We start from the raw sequence: 13,627 nt of genomic DNA on the forward strand, positions 1-13,627 counted from the left end.
CGACTCAACTTCCTTACCTGCCTCTTTATTTTCCCCTCTGTCTGTCTATCTGTCTCTCTTCTTCCCCGCCTCTCTCCTTCTTTCTCTCGTCTCGTCTCGTCCCGTCTCGTCTCTTGGACACGTCGATTCGTTCCCATCTTTATCCTCTTTAGTTATTGGGTAGGTTGGGCATTGCTGTCCCCTCACCTTCACCGACTTGACCTTCTTTCTCTACTACTCTTTCTTTCTCAATTTCTACCATTCTTATATCAAAACCAATCACATCATATTATCTCACTCATCCAATACTTTCATATAATCCACGACAACGACAACCCAAGCAGATCAAGTTTCCTCATCCGTTTCTGAGGAACCTGTTTCACAAGGTACCTACCAAGACGCTTTGACTACCAACCACCAAAAAAATCAAGGCCTCTCTTCTCACACACTTAAGTCAAGGCATTCGCTTGTCTCAAAAGCCCATTCTTATATGAGACTACCACTACCGCATGCATTCATTCATCGTAATAGCTAATAGCTAATACCTTACGACTTTGATTATCAACTCAAGTTAAAAAGGGCGACTCACCTGGACACGAATACTGTACTCTCCCACCACCTGCGAGTCTTTTTCTTCCCGGCCGGCCACTTTATTGACGTCGTATTTATTACCTGCAACCACTTGCTGGGATGCTCTGATGCTCCCACAGCCGAGACCATGACGGTACAAGGCGGTTTCACCAGTGCGGGCGAGCAGCCAAGCCCTGACAGTCAGCAACAACAACAACAGATGCAGCCTTCCAGGGGCTCTTCAGCTCCTCAGCAACCCGATGCTTCCTCATCTTCATCAACCGCCGTCGCCCACGCAGATTTGCATCGTCAGAGCCACAATCCCTCAAAACTACCCGCTTTTCGCTTTTCAGACCGAAGCAGAAGCCTTGGAAGTGTGCCCCTAGTTAATAAGGGTGAACCCCTGTCGTTTAGCAGCCCCCAATCCAAGCGGAACAAGAATCAGCATCAGAATCTCGATTCCAGAAACAAAATCAAGGACGGCCAAACCATCGAATATTTCAACTACAAACCAAAGGTTTCGACATCACTCTCAACTCCAATATCCGCCCCTGCGATAACTTCCGACCTGCAACCATCAATCGAGTCGTCCATTGTCTCACCCAATCCAGACCCCGGCTCTATTACTCCGACTGTCTCGCAGGCCCAGACCCCTGACGCAGTAGCACCAATATCATCAGACCCAGGCCCTTTGCCAGCCCCAAAAGACGCTGTTAGTGGACCAGCCACAGCGCCCGCCCCAGAGCCAGAATCTGCCCCGGCACAAACACAAGCACAAGCACCAGCATTAGTATCAGCGGCACTCCCAGCGACAAATGATCCTGACACTTCCAATTCTCACCCGACAACGCATCACCGCGACGAAAAACACGCCGTCTCTGCATTAACCTCTGCGCCCACAGACCCATCCACAGACACAAAGCCGCCCACTCTCTTCTCCAGAAATTCCTCTTCACAACCCACCACTGAATCCAACGCGCCCATAGAAGCCACTACGTCGCTGCCGTCGCAAATTCATTCTAGAACGACTTCGCTTCAGCCGTCGTCATCGTCATCGGTGGTCCATCTTTCGGCTGGGATCAAGCGGCCCGCATCTTTCTCTGACGCACATGCACCTGACGCGATCTCCCCGCAACAAGTCTCCTCAACATCCAAGACTCGCACTCGCCGTCCCTTGGTATCGCGCAGATCGACTGCTGGCGCCTCCTCCACTGGCCCGCCGCCTTCCCTAAACTCGGAGCGCCTCCAAGCCATCGAAGCCGCCCAGGAAGGCCAATTCACCTTCCGTGCCTCAGTCGAGAGTTCACCAATTGAATCGCCTTCCGGCCAACGCGAATTAGTTTTGCCCAAGACGTTGTCCAGAACGAACACAGATGAGAGACGAGGGTCTGCATCGCAGCGCCCGCCTGTCTCTTATCGACCACCCCTCTCCACCAACAGCAGTACCGATTCATCACCGTCAACCGCTGTCCGCGTCCCTCCAATTCGAGCTTTCCGATCTTCAGGTTCCCGCAAGAGCCTTACTCTCGACATGAACTCAAGATCACGTTTCCACGACTCTGGCGACGAAGACGACGACACCAACCATGACCGCACCCTGCGCGCTCTGGAAGGCCGAACTGACGACAACGCCCTTCATTCAACCCCCGTCTCCTCGAGCCGTCGCGGCGCCTTCGACAACGAAGATACCGGGGATGTATTTCTAAAGATCGCCAGGGAGGAATCTTCACAGCGCCAAACAGAAGAACAGCAGCCCTCTGAGGATAACAGGAGCGTAGTGGTAAGTGTTTTCCTTTGGCTTTCTTGTTTACTGCCTCGCCATTTCTCTGTCGCATTGGGTTGTGCGCTTTGCATGTGCACTCAGATTGCGCAAGTCCTTCCAGGGTCCACCCAGAACTCAATTCGCGCTCATTTGTGGCTTGATGTACAAGCATCAAATACACTTTGCTTTACGTTGCAATGCTAACTGAAATAGTCCCGAGCGCCAAGATTCACACATAGACGACCACTATCTTCAGTCGTTCCTGTGCACTCGCCAAATTCCCCTCCCCGAGTTCGACGACGACTTTCTGATCAACAAGAAACTGCTCGCTCACGCTCAAGAGGTTATGAAGACGATAGATCGACTGAAGTCTCTAGAATGTCCACATACCGTACAACACCACGAGATAAGGCAGCGTCGGCGCACCCCGGGGAGGACCTAGGACGCTCACGAGCTTCTACATCTACAATGCGCCCCTCACCTGTGACACCACGATCGATTATCTTCCAAGAACCCAGCTCCGAAAACTCGAATTACTCCCGCCGCCGATCCTCCATTACTGACAACAACGTAAGTGGACAAAGCCGAAGCTCTGCCTATAAATCCATGCATCATGGTCACAACAAGACATACAACTCTTCCCCTCTTGTCCGATCTTTCGACTTTCAAATGCCCTCAAACGTCGATACTGGCAATGGTGGTGAAGGAACTGAATCAACCTTGTCAAACACTGCCCCTTCCACGGTATGGGACGAACTAGACGACCTCAAATCGAGAATTCATCGACTAGAACTGACTGGTAAGCTGCCTTCGACTTCTGGCGCCGCAGTATCGAGATTATCCGACGACCGACCGCCGACCGCGACTACGACGGCGACAACCATGTCTTCTTCCCCCAAACGAGTTGAGAACGGCCAACGCCAAAACAAGGATGCTGTTAGCACCACATCTTCCCATCACCATCGAGAGTCGCATAGCATTCTTCAATCTGCACTTGTTAAGTCCAAGGCTCTACTCGATGCTGATGTTTATCAAGCGCTTGAGTCTGCTGCTAATGATGCCATATCTTTGGCATCCATGATGGGAACTCCTGGTCAACCCGGACCAATCTCCAGCTCCGCTAGCACTATTGGCTCGAATGCGACTGTCACTGATCGCCAGTTAAGGCGGAAAGCTGAAAGCGTATGCCGTAGCTTGACAGAACTCTGCCTTGCGTTGGGTGAGAAAGTCACTCAAACAAGGATGCCACGACAGTCAATTGAAGTGCCACCTCCTGTACAGAACGAAGCGCCCATTACCCCAACGATCAACAAGACCTTTTCTGGATTCTCTCAACGCCGACAGAGCATCGGAAGAAGCGAAAAGCCCGCCCCCAAGGAGAGCGTAACTAGTCCCAGAGCTATGTCCAAGTTTGAGGAGAGACGACTCAGCATCCTCAACGGAAGCTCTCTACCCACGTCTCGCACGACAGCATCGATACCATCGACTCCAATCGAGCCTATGTCTAGTCGGAGGTCTTCTCTTTTGGTTTCTAGGTCCCGCCGAGCCGGTACCGAAGAGCCTGATGATGGCAGAACATCATCGCTCCTCCTGAGAACTAGACGTGCCGGTACTGAAGAACCCGATGAAGGCCGCAGAACCTCGTTGTTTGTCCGCAACCGTAGAAACACGGTTGGCGAGGATAGCGAAGATGAATCGAGATTCCGGGGACCTTCTCGGGCTCGTACTGATCTCAACACGATACGAGTCGTACCACAAGATCACACGCCACAGCCAGCTGAAAACACATCGGCCATCCCACGACGGCGGTACGTTTCGTCGACTATCGGAACGTCTCGCCTGGCCACACCTTCGGTCAACACAGCAACTCCTCCACGGAGATATATGGAGAGATCCACCCACCAAGACCAAGGCACAAGCGTAGCCGACAAGTTTGCAGAAGAGCGTGCACAGCGCTACACGTCTCTGGGGCAAACAACTATGATCAACCGAACTGGCAGTATGATCAGAAGACCTAACCGGGGGAGCATTGCGTCGGGCAATCCTTCTACAGCTGCGGGCAGCTATAGGTGAAGGTCATAAACCATTATTTTATTGATTTCACGACTGTACAACCACATATTTATGTTTCGAGCGCCGGACGTCATTATTTTCCTACTTTTGCTCGGACGGGAAGCACCTCATTATATTTTTTCCCCTTTGTTTCGCATCCGACCTGGCTTGACGATCCATCAAGAGCGTCAGCAAAGATGAGCTCAATCATCCTTGGCGCTCAATGTATATATTCAGTCTTTCGACAAGAACACTCTGTGCGGTCTGCAGTATCATGGTGTTTGGAGGGTTGTGCTTTTTTTGAAAATGGCGTATGAGGAGTGGCTGGTAACGCAGGAAGCAAGAGCCTATGCTGTAAAGCATTCTGACAGCAGGCGGGTACCAGGGAATACAGGGGCACTAGGATAAGCATATGGATACCGAGTCAGTTTAATGTACGAGATGGCCTGGGTCGTGCTTGTAACGATCTCTGATGGTTAGCTTTGTTGCATCTTTGCATTCTGTGTATGCTCTCTTGTAAGATCTTAAATGTGAGATGATAGCCCCCAAGAATCTAGTAATAAGTCATGGCAAACACAGCAAACTGTCCAACGAGTGAGATGCATGATTTGTATAGTAATAATGACTCTTCGGCGAGGTAGAGGGGGCTGTCAGTCCTATTCAAGAAAGAAAGGCGGCTGAGTCAGGCCGGATTGATACGTCAGGGTGTTAGAAAGTTTGCCCTTCTGGAGCATATGAGAGACAAAATATTCTGGTCATTTTTTGTGATGTTTGCAAGCACTTAGGTCATTTATTTTGACAGCCCAGTCATTAGAGGTTACCTAACTGCTCCTGTAGTACCCAGCAGGCAGGTAGGTACTACCTGAGTTGGTCCCCACTGGCAGCCTGGCTCACAAGAATTCTTAAACTCCCAAAAGGTGACTGATGTTCAAGTTGATGTCTTTCACCTTTACATCAAAGTTGAAAAATCCATTCTTTTTCATCCTCCTTCCGAAAACCAGACCAACAACCTCAGTTGCCAAGAGCAGTTGGGCTAGTTTTACCCCATTTCATCATACAGCTTTTACACAGCGCATACACAACACCATGGCTGATAACACACTTCGAGAAGATGCACTTCTCGATTTGGAGGACAAGGTACAAGACAAAAATTCAAAGCCAAGAGGCGATAAGGGACGGGGACGAGGTAGTGGCGGCGGCGGTGGCGGCCAAGGTCGAGAGGTGCAGGTGTCAAAGGCTTTGTCCAGGCTCTTGAGACATCAGGCGGCTAATGCTGGTATTCAACTTGACGACGAGGGATTCGCGCGTCTAGATGCCGTGGTAAGTAAGCGAAAATCAGCTAAAGAGCTGCGTTGCATTCTCTGTAAAGAGAAAAGTTGGGCTAACATGCTTGTCTAGCTCGCGTGGAATCCATTGAAATCTCTCAAGGCTACACTCGGCGATGTCCAAGCCACAGTCTCTGCAGACGGCAAGCAGCGCTTCACCCTGAAGCCAAACCCAGCTACGAATCCATCTCTGGATACCAAATCTACCTCCCCAGCTGACTATCTTATCCGTGCCAACCAAGGACACTCCATCAAGCTTGAGTCAGCTAATCTTCTTACACCCGTGACCGTCGAGGCTGGCAATGTCCCCGAGCGTGTCCTACATGGATCGTTCTTTTACTTCTGGCCTGCCATCGTGGAAACGGGTGGCCTGAAGCCCATGAGCCGCAATCACGTACATTGCTCAGTAGGAACACCCGAGGAAGGCGTCGTGAGCGGTATGCGCAAGGATGCAGAACTGATCATTGAGGTTGACATGGAGGCGAGTTTGAAGGATGGCATCAAGTGGTGGCTGAGTGATAACGGCGTGCTGTTGACTGAAGGTGACGAGCAGGGCATCTTGAGCACAAAGTACTTCAAGTCTGTGACAGGACGCAAGGTCGACGTTGGCGTGCTGTGGCAGGATGGACAGTGGGTGGCTGATCTGCCTGCTGACTTGAAGATAAGTCCTCCTTTTGGAAAGGGCCCTCGCCAAGGTGGTGGACGTGGAGGAAGGGGAGGCAAACGAGGCGGTTCCTAGAGCAGAAATCATGAATCAAAAGGCTGTGACTTGCATCAACGTAACATCTATGGTATTCTCAAGACCATCTTGGCATTCATTAATAGCTACCGTTGGGGTGCTAGAAAAGTTGGCTGGCGAAAGCAATCAAGAAACGAAATGATTTGGTCAAATTATGCGAATTTAGAGTGACGTTCGGGCTACCATGTTCTGGCACACTGAGTCTCGGAAGATAATTTCTCTGTTGTTCAGTTGCTGCCCCTAACAATATTCCAATCGCATCCGTTCTTCCAGATCCCAAAGCCCAAGCCCCAAAAGCATTTCCTATTTCCCCTTCTAACCATGGCAAGGGAACGACAATAGGAAGAAAGGCACTCAAGTTGGTCTCGGAACAGAAGCTAACATCTGCTCATATAGCTTGTCCCTGCTCTTCTTTTCGCCCTCCAGCCACTCGAGAGTTTTCTGTGCAACTAGATCTTCTGCCTGCTGCCGTCCCTTGACCCCAGTCACAACGCCCGTGTCTGGAGGAATCCTGCCATCGTGCCGGAAGACAGGCCACCCCTTCCAAGTGTCTTCTCCCTCGTCGTCTCGTTCAATGAAATACTTTGGGATGCCAAAGTCCATATCCACACCAAGCTTAGCAGCTCGCTCACGAATGGTAGGTCCCTGAATGCCAGCAGTCGAAGCCGGCGTAGGATCACTGGCCTGCGAAGAATCGGCAGTCAGCGCTCCGCCGTCAGAGTTGTTCTCCTCTTCGGTCTTGGTCTGATTAGGATGTTTTCCTGTGATTGAAGCCGGCGCACTGCCGTCAGGGTTGTCTTCGTCCTCGGTCCTCCTCTTAGTGCGAGCAGGAGATTCCCCTATGACTGAAGCTGGGCGCTTTTCGCCTCGGGATGATGATGGGCCTTGTCCCTGAAGCCAGTTGAGTGCTTGCATAGCTGCAAAGTTCTTCGCTTTCTGTGCCTTTTTGAAAGTTGGAATTTCTTCGCCAGAAGCGTAGCCATAGCCTTCTTGGGGGAACTGCTGGTTCTTGGATGGCAATGTGCAGATGACGCGAGATCGCGGGATAACTGTACCCGAGATGGACTGGTTGAACGTCTCTGAAGTGAACTTGGGGGTTGTGATTTTTTTCTGCTGGCAGTATTCTAGAGAAACTCAGTCAATGATTGCGTCTCGAATATGTGTCAGGGAGGAGAACTTGCCAAAAAGCCGACTAACGCAGGTGTCGTCAACTTCAATGTCCTTAACAAGTTCGATGAGCATCGCGATTGCGGCAAGCTGCTGCTTGTCCAGCTGTGCAGGTTTCCCAGTGGTCTTCTCTTCGGCCTTTTTGCTATTTGCGAATTGGATGAGTTGATCCCAAGGAATTCCTTGTTCGGTGTTGCTAGAGCCTTGGTTGGCCATGGTTTATATATAGGTGGGTTAGAGTGGTGATGATTCACTGTTGATGATCCAAAATTAACCAAGATGAGATAACAAGGTGTAGCAGAGAAAGAAAGAAGAGAGAAATGATGATTTTGGATTGAAGGAACCTGACAATCAAAAAGGTGTGAGGTGGGTGCAATTTATAGGTAGTTACGGTTCATGAATCACAGCTGGGGCTTCCCATAGGTATAGCGCAACGACGAATCAACAGTTCATCTAAAATGCGGCCAAGCAGGCTCAGGTCAACAGCCTACCTTTTGATTGACCTATATTGTATTGATATTGTTGGTCGGATGGCTCATTGGGCTGCGTGTAAGAGAAGCGCTGGATACAAGTTCAAGTGGCTGTGGGGGTCGGCATTCATGGCTGGCTCTGGTGGAGTTAGTTAGGCTGATTGATAGGCGTTAGAAGGGCCTCCACAAGAGAGCAGACAAAATATTTGGGCCACTGTATGCTAGTCTAGAGTTGCATTTAGACTACTTTATTTTGACGCTCTTGGTCGCAATCCGTATTCTAGGAGTGTACCTATTAGGTAGAATCTGTGCATGTAGTCTGGTCTAGATCTCTCATGCGCGGTTGTTACACTTTTGACATGAATGTACGAAATCCAGCTGAGAACTTGACAACGCTTGATTTATGTGTTGGTTGTAGACAGGCGCAAACGCAACATATGCGACCCGCCGGTCTCACAGGGTATCTACCAACAACTGTGAATGCAATATGTAAAAATCATTTCCACGCCCCTGCAATCGGCTCGACTCTTCTTTTTCATATTATACCAGAAGTTATTAATCCTCTTCAAAGAAACCACCCTCATCACTATCATCATCATCGTTCGTCACAACAGGCTGTGCGCCCTGGCGTTCTGCAAGTCGGCGCTCTCTTCGATTCTTGGGAGCAGCCCCTGGCTTACCCTTGGTGTAAGGAGTAGGCTTGGTCTCCTTCTTGGGCTGCGCCTTCGCAACTGGCACAGTCTTGTCTTTGTTTGTCGATGCATTGGCCTTGTTTTGGTTGCGCTCGGGTTTGGTCGGTTCCGTAACCTCAGCCGGCCGTCTCTCCCTTATATTTCGCAGCGCGTGAAATCCATCTTTCATCGCTTGCTCAACTTCCGACCAAATTGGCGGCCTCTCTGTGTGCAACAGGCCTCTCTGCTTAAGGGGTGTGTAGTCAAGCTTGTCGTCATCCTTCTCTTCCTCTTGCTTCTCCGATTTGGCGTTTGTGTAAAGACTGATATAGGGCTCGGCGTGGGGAAAGTGCTGAGTGTATGCCTCGTCCACTTCAGCAATATGGAGGTCGCGCTTCAACTCCTCGAGCTCCTCTGTTTCTGTCGATTCGGTCTGGTCAATCTTCTTGCGCAGCTGCCTCGCTAATCTCGACGCCTTCTTTCGCTCTACGCACAGCAGGTTAGCCTTTTCCTTCACACCCGACATAGGACTAGAAATAATCGTACCAAAAAAGCGAACCATGTGATATTTCGAGATCATGGCACTTCGTAGCTTTTGGAAGCTCTTGTCATCAACTGTAGCCTTGAGGGCGCCCAGCTCTCGCTCGAGATCGTTGCGAACATTGGCGGGTAGTTCTTGGTTTCGGTTGAGGAGTCGCTCAATGGTTCGCGTTCGCTTCTTGGCCCACGTTGAAGTCCCTTCGTTCGGCCGGTGCTTCGACTTGCTCTGCTTGCGCTTCTTGGCGCCATTGAATGATGCTCGATCTCGAGGCTCAGGCGAGCCAATCTCTGAATGCTCTCGCTTTTGCGCCATTGTAGTTCGGATAAGATATCCTGATTGTGTTTGCGAAGACTATGCGGGTTATACGCCCGAAGAGAAAAGCGACAAAATGACTGACTGAATATAATAAAGAGACTTGGAAATGGTCAACTTTTTTTTTTACTGGCGGGGACTTTGATGCAGGTAGCGGCACCTTATCTTATCGACTGCCTCCAATTTTGGATTAGCGTTGTGTTCCTTCCATTGTGTGGGGAAGGTCTATTGTCCATTCCTAGAAGCTCGATCCATCTAAGCTCAACACCATTCATCCGATACCAAACAATTCAACAGACTCTTGATTTAATGACATCGACAGGAATCCTCGAAATCGCGAATTGACTACGCTTACCTGTCGAGCTACTTCCAAGTTCTGACTCAGACTCAGATTCGGATTCAGAGCTATCTTACGTGACTTAATAACTCTGTCTCAACTCTGTTCTGAGTTGTATCGAACTTCTCTTGTCTAAATGCTGCTCTGAACGGAACAATTGGAATATTCTAAATTCTTGAATGAAGCACGCCTTCGGGCTAATCCTCCTCCGCCATGGATCGCCCCGAGCCAGGACTCGTCAAATGGTCGTCCAACCCTTCTTATGACAACTTCATTCATATCAACCTTCAGCATCGCGTGGTTCAAGTTTATGAACCGACTGGTCATGCAAGAGCGGGACGGTTCGATTACCAAAAGCTTACTCGCCACGACGACTTCCCCCCTCTCACGACTTACGACTGGTCACCGACTAACCCCGGCCTTCTAGCTGTTGGCACTGGAAGTGGCATCGTAAACTTGCTCAGGATTGACGATGGTTCCAATGCATATGTTGAGCTGGGCCTCAAAATGTCCCGCACATGCCAGGCCGTTGCGTTCAATACTACAGGCTTGTTAGCGGTGGGCCTTGACAGAGTCCGAATGGACCAATGTCTTCACATCTGGGACGTTAGCCGACTGTCTTCAATAGACAAGAACACGAAAGGCTTTCCTTCAGACGCAACTAATATCGCAGACCCAAAACATCGTCTAGAGCCCAGCGTTTCTGTGTCGAGTATCAAGTTCTTCGAGGATAGCCCTCAAACTCTTGTGGTTGGTATCAAGGCCCAAGGCCTCCGAATACATGATCTTCGCGGTAAGCCTTAGAATCAGCTACCCTTTGAGCAAACTGACCTAGATATCCTCCCATAGATCCTGGAAGCATTGTGACATTCCAGACCAAGTGTAACAATAACCTCACAATCGACTATGCTGATCAGAATTACTTTGCTTCATCCGCACTCGATCATCCTGGTGTAATGATATGGGATCGGAGAGCCACAACACGCCCTGTGGCTTCCCATGCGTACATGCAAGCAATCGAGGAAGACGAACTGCCATGGGGTGGAGCATTGCGTCTCGATCGAGTAATTGAGACTGACTCCGACCCCTTCTTGGCAGAAGGAAAATATTCTTTAGTCCGCTCTCTTCGTTACTGTCGTGACCACCGCGGCTTACTTGCTGTCCTATCTCGTACTGGGCAGCTAAAGGTCTTGAACACTAACAAAGAAGCCCCGTCTTCCGGTTCAAGTAATCCAGAGCTTCTGCAAGTCCAAAAGTCGTACGAGATGGACGTCTCCTATGTTGAAACCTCAAGAAAGAACGACCGCATTGTTGCTTTTGACTGGGTCACATTGAGCTCACCGGTACTACGTCCACGATTACTTGTTCTACGAGCAAATGGGAACTTTGAGATTCTGGAACAGCCATCGCAGACTTCGGACCATGTCTACAAGCTCGTGCCATGGAAATCACCACATCGTGGGCTTGAAGGTAAATTGGATCAAATCTTCCAAACATTTGTTCGATCTAATCACATATAGAGGGAGCCCCGTATCGAAGCATAATGCAGTTCGAGTCCTCGCAGGCTCCTGATATTCTAGGGCCCCTACTCATCGAAGAAGCGCTATCGGATGTACCTCTTTTCGGGTCAGATAGCGCAAGTATTCGGGTAGACACAGAAGCGGCACTAAAGGCGAACAGTATATCTTCAGTTGTGATAGAGGACGTCGGAGCCACGTCAAGACCATTACCTGAAGCCTTCCACAAAGCGTCTTCAGTGGCACCTAAAATTAGAGCCCTCCGTGCATTTGTTAGAGATGAGTTTCAAGCACCCAAAGGCATCAAGCCCCGTGCTGGCGATACCAAGATCGTGCAAAGTGAAACGAGCGAGATGTCTTTGGCTTCAGACAGTTTAGGGTCTTGCCGAGAGATCCACGATGCCTTGTTAGCTTCACTCGCTGAGGCTGAAGGTCTGCCCAGAGAAGCACAGAGCGTGCTTGATCACGCAATGCTGTTACGTGCCAAAGAGAAATATCTCTTTGATCCTGTGGCAAACAGAGATATTGTAGCGGATGACCCTTGGGTCAAGTATGTGTGGGACTGGGTTGCCAGTAAGTAAATTCAGGAACATGGAACGAGACAACTGTTGTAGTAGGAGCTCACCAATCTTAGGTGCTGAGCATTTCGCCGACGATGGAGGCATGATTCTTTCCAATATTGACATGAGCTACCTGGGAGTCCATTCAATATGGACCAACAATCTCGGTAAGTACATCGTGTTATTTCAAGAGCATCGGCTGACTTCAATACAGGTCGGGATCCTTCCACTCGTTTACCCCCTGGCACTGCACCTCCTGACCGTTCGACGTGGGAGCGCAGTATTGCGAATTTCTGCAAGAAGCAGCATCTTCCTAAATTCAATGGAGCGGCTACTAAGTGGCCCGCCCTTCGTCAGCTCTGCCTCGATGTGTCAGGTTGGGGCGATTCAGAAAAGCATGATCCCAATGGCCGCAACCGCAAGGCAGATCCAGAGTATCCTACCACCATTCATACCATGGCGGCTGCTCGAGCTTTGTTCACAGGTGACCACAAAGAAGCTATTCAGATCCTCAAGAAAGCCAGCACCGCACATCCAGAACTGTTGTTTGTGTCCCTAGCTCTACAGCTCATGGGCGGTGGGGATAGTACACTGGCCAAAGAACAGCTTGATTTTGACGAAGCAGTCGCCTCAAAGACTGACCCCTATTTGCGAGCTATCTCATCACTCATTGCAACTGGCGATTGGACGGCTATAGCCGGCCAACTTTCTCTCCCCTTATCAGATCGCGTGTATATCGCTATACGCAATTTCGATGATGATCATCTCACCAAATGGCTCAACGAGCAGATTGATCTGGCGATAGCAGATGGAGACATAGAAGGCATTGTCCTTACCGGTATTACAGAACCCATGGTCGACATATTTGCTCGTTACATACAAAAGTTCCATGATGTCCAAACAGCAACATTAGTCCTGTCTATATGTGCACCTCGCTATATCGACGATATACGCTGCCGGGCGTGGCGCAACGCATACCGAGCCCATCTTCAACGTCACAAACTTTTCTTCCAGCGTACAAAATTCGACGTCGAGTCTACGAAACGTTCCAAACGCGATGGAATCCCTAAACTCAAGCCACCTTCTCGCCAGATCGCCCTCCGCTGCGTTTTCTGTGACGCCGAGACATCCCTTGCAAATAATGCCAGCCACCCTCCCCATCTTGGAGGTGGCCCTGCTGCACAAGCAGCATCAGCCCTCGAGTCTCGTAACCCGCTACTCGCGACGAGCATCAACGCAGGCGTAAGCTGCCCCAACTGTGGTAGACACCTTCCAAGATGTGTAGTGTGTCTTGAGATTGTCGGTGTGCCGCGCTCTGACAAGCCGGAGGAGAAAAGTGAAGCCAAGATGGCCGGACAGTTCCCAACGTTCTGTCTTCGCTGCGAACATGTTTTGCACCTCGACCATGCTCGGCAATGGTTTGCTAGACATGCCGAGTGTCCGGTGCCCGAGTGCCGATGCCGGTGCAATTTCAGGGCTAATCCCGAGTTGAATTATCGTTAGAACATGTACAGGAGCATTCACTTGGGTACTACTACATAGATCTGCTTCAAAGACGAAAATCTCACCGAGGATTTCATTCTCAGAAATATCCATAGTGGTGTATATACATTTTGAATATTGGT

General features: G+C 50.0%; 5 protein-coding genes across 5 annotated transcripts; 3 read left to right on the plus strand and 2 right to left on the minus strand.

Annotated features, from left to right (window-relative positions):
* The first annotated feature begins 342 nt into the window (after window positions 1-342).
* Window positions 343-4,484, plus strand: B0J16DRAFT_101276 (uncharacterized protein). The gene is made up of 2 exons (XM_046121276.1): window positions 343-2,329; window positions 2,525-4,484. The coding sequence occupies exons 1-2, from the start codon at window positions 698-700 to the stop codon at window positions 4,382-4,384; spliced, it is 3,492 nt and encodes a 1,163-aa protein (XP_045984697.1). The 5' UTR covers window positions 343-697; the 3' UTR covers window positions 4,385-4,484.
* Window positions 4,485-5,449: 965 nt separating this feature from the next.
* Window positions 5,450-6,427, plus strand: B0J16DRAFT_382653 (KptA family-domain-containing protein; the record flags this gene model as incomplete). The annotated part of the gene is made up of 2 exons (XM_046131256.1): window positions 5,450-5,683; window positions 5,762-6,427. 2 exons carry the CDS (start codon window positions 5,450-5,452, stop codon window positions 6,425-6,427), a joined length of 900 nt encoding a protein of 299 aa, XP_045984698.1.
* A 142-nt stretch (window positions 6,428-6,569) lies between these two features.
* Window positions 6,570-8,166, minus strand: B0J16DRAFT_338032 (uncharacterized protein). Its single transcript, XM_046127414.1, has 2 exons — window positions 7,609-8,166; window positions 6,570-7,551 (listed from the first exon to the last, which is right to left on the minus strand). The coding sequence occupies exons 1-2, from the start codon at window positions 7,808-7,810 to the stop codon at window positions 6,782-6,784; spliced, it is 972 nt and encodes a 323-aa protein (XP_045984699.1). The 5' UTR covers window positions 7,811-8,166; the 3' UTR covers window positions 6,570-6,781.
* Window positions 8,167-8,344: 178 nt separating this feature from the next.
* Window positions 8,345-9,691, minus strand: B0J16DRAFT_413211 (uncharacterized protein). Its single transcript, XM_046133363.1, has 2 exons — window positions 9,282-9,691; window positions 8,345-9,221 (listed from the first exon to the last, which is right to left on the minus strand). Exons 1-2 carry the CDS (start codon window positions 9,586-9,588, stop codon window positions 8,620-8,622), a joined length of 909 nt encoding a protein of 302 aa, XP_045984700.1. The 5' UTR covers window positions 9,589-9,691; the 3' UTR covers window positions 8,345-8,619.
* A 447-nt stretch (window positions 9,692-10,138) lies between these two features.
* On the plus strand, window positions 10,139-13,505 carry B0J16DRAFT_265290 (uncharacterized protein; the record flags this gene model as incomplete). The annotated part of the gene is made up of 5 exons (XM_046123388.1): window positions 10,139-10,718; window positions 10,775-11,395; window positions 11,446-12,015; window positions 12,077-12,169; window positions 12,217-13,505. The coding sequence occupies 5 exons, from the start codon at window positions 10,139-10,141 to the stop codon at window positions 13,503-13,505; spliced, it is 3,153 nt and encodes a 1,050-aa protein (XP_045984701.1).
* Window positions 13,506-13,627: the final 122 nt, after the last annotated feature.

Source organism: Fusarium flagelliforme (assembly GCF_020744385.1).
Source record: "Fusarium flagelliforme strain FIESC 12 MPI-CAGE-AA-0113 chromosome Unknown B0J16scaffold_3, whole genome shotgun sequence".
Taxonomy (NCBI): Eukaryota; Fungi; Ascomycota; class Sordariomycetes; order Hypocreales; family Nectriaceae; genus Fusarium; species Fusarium flagelliforme.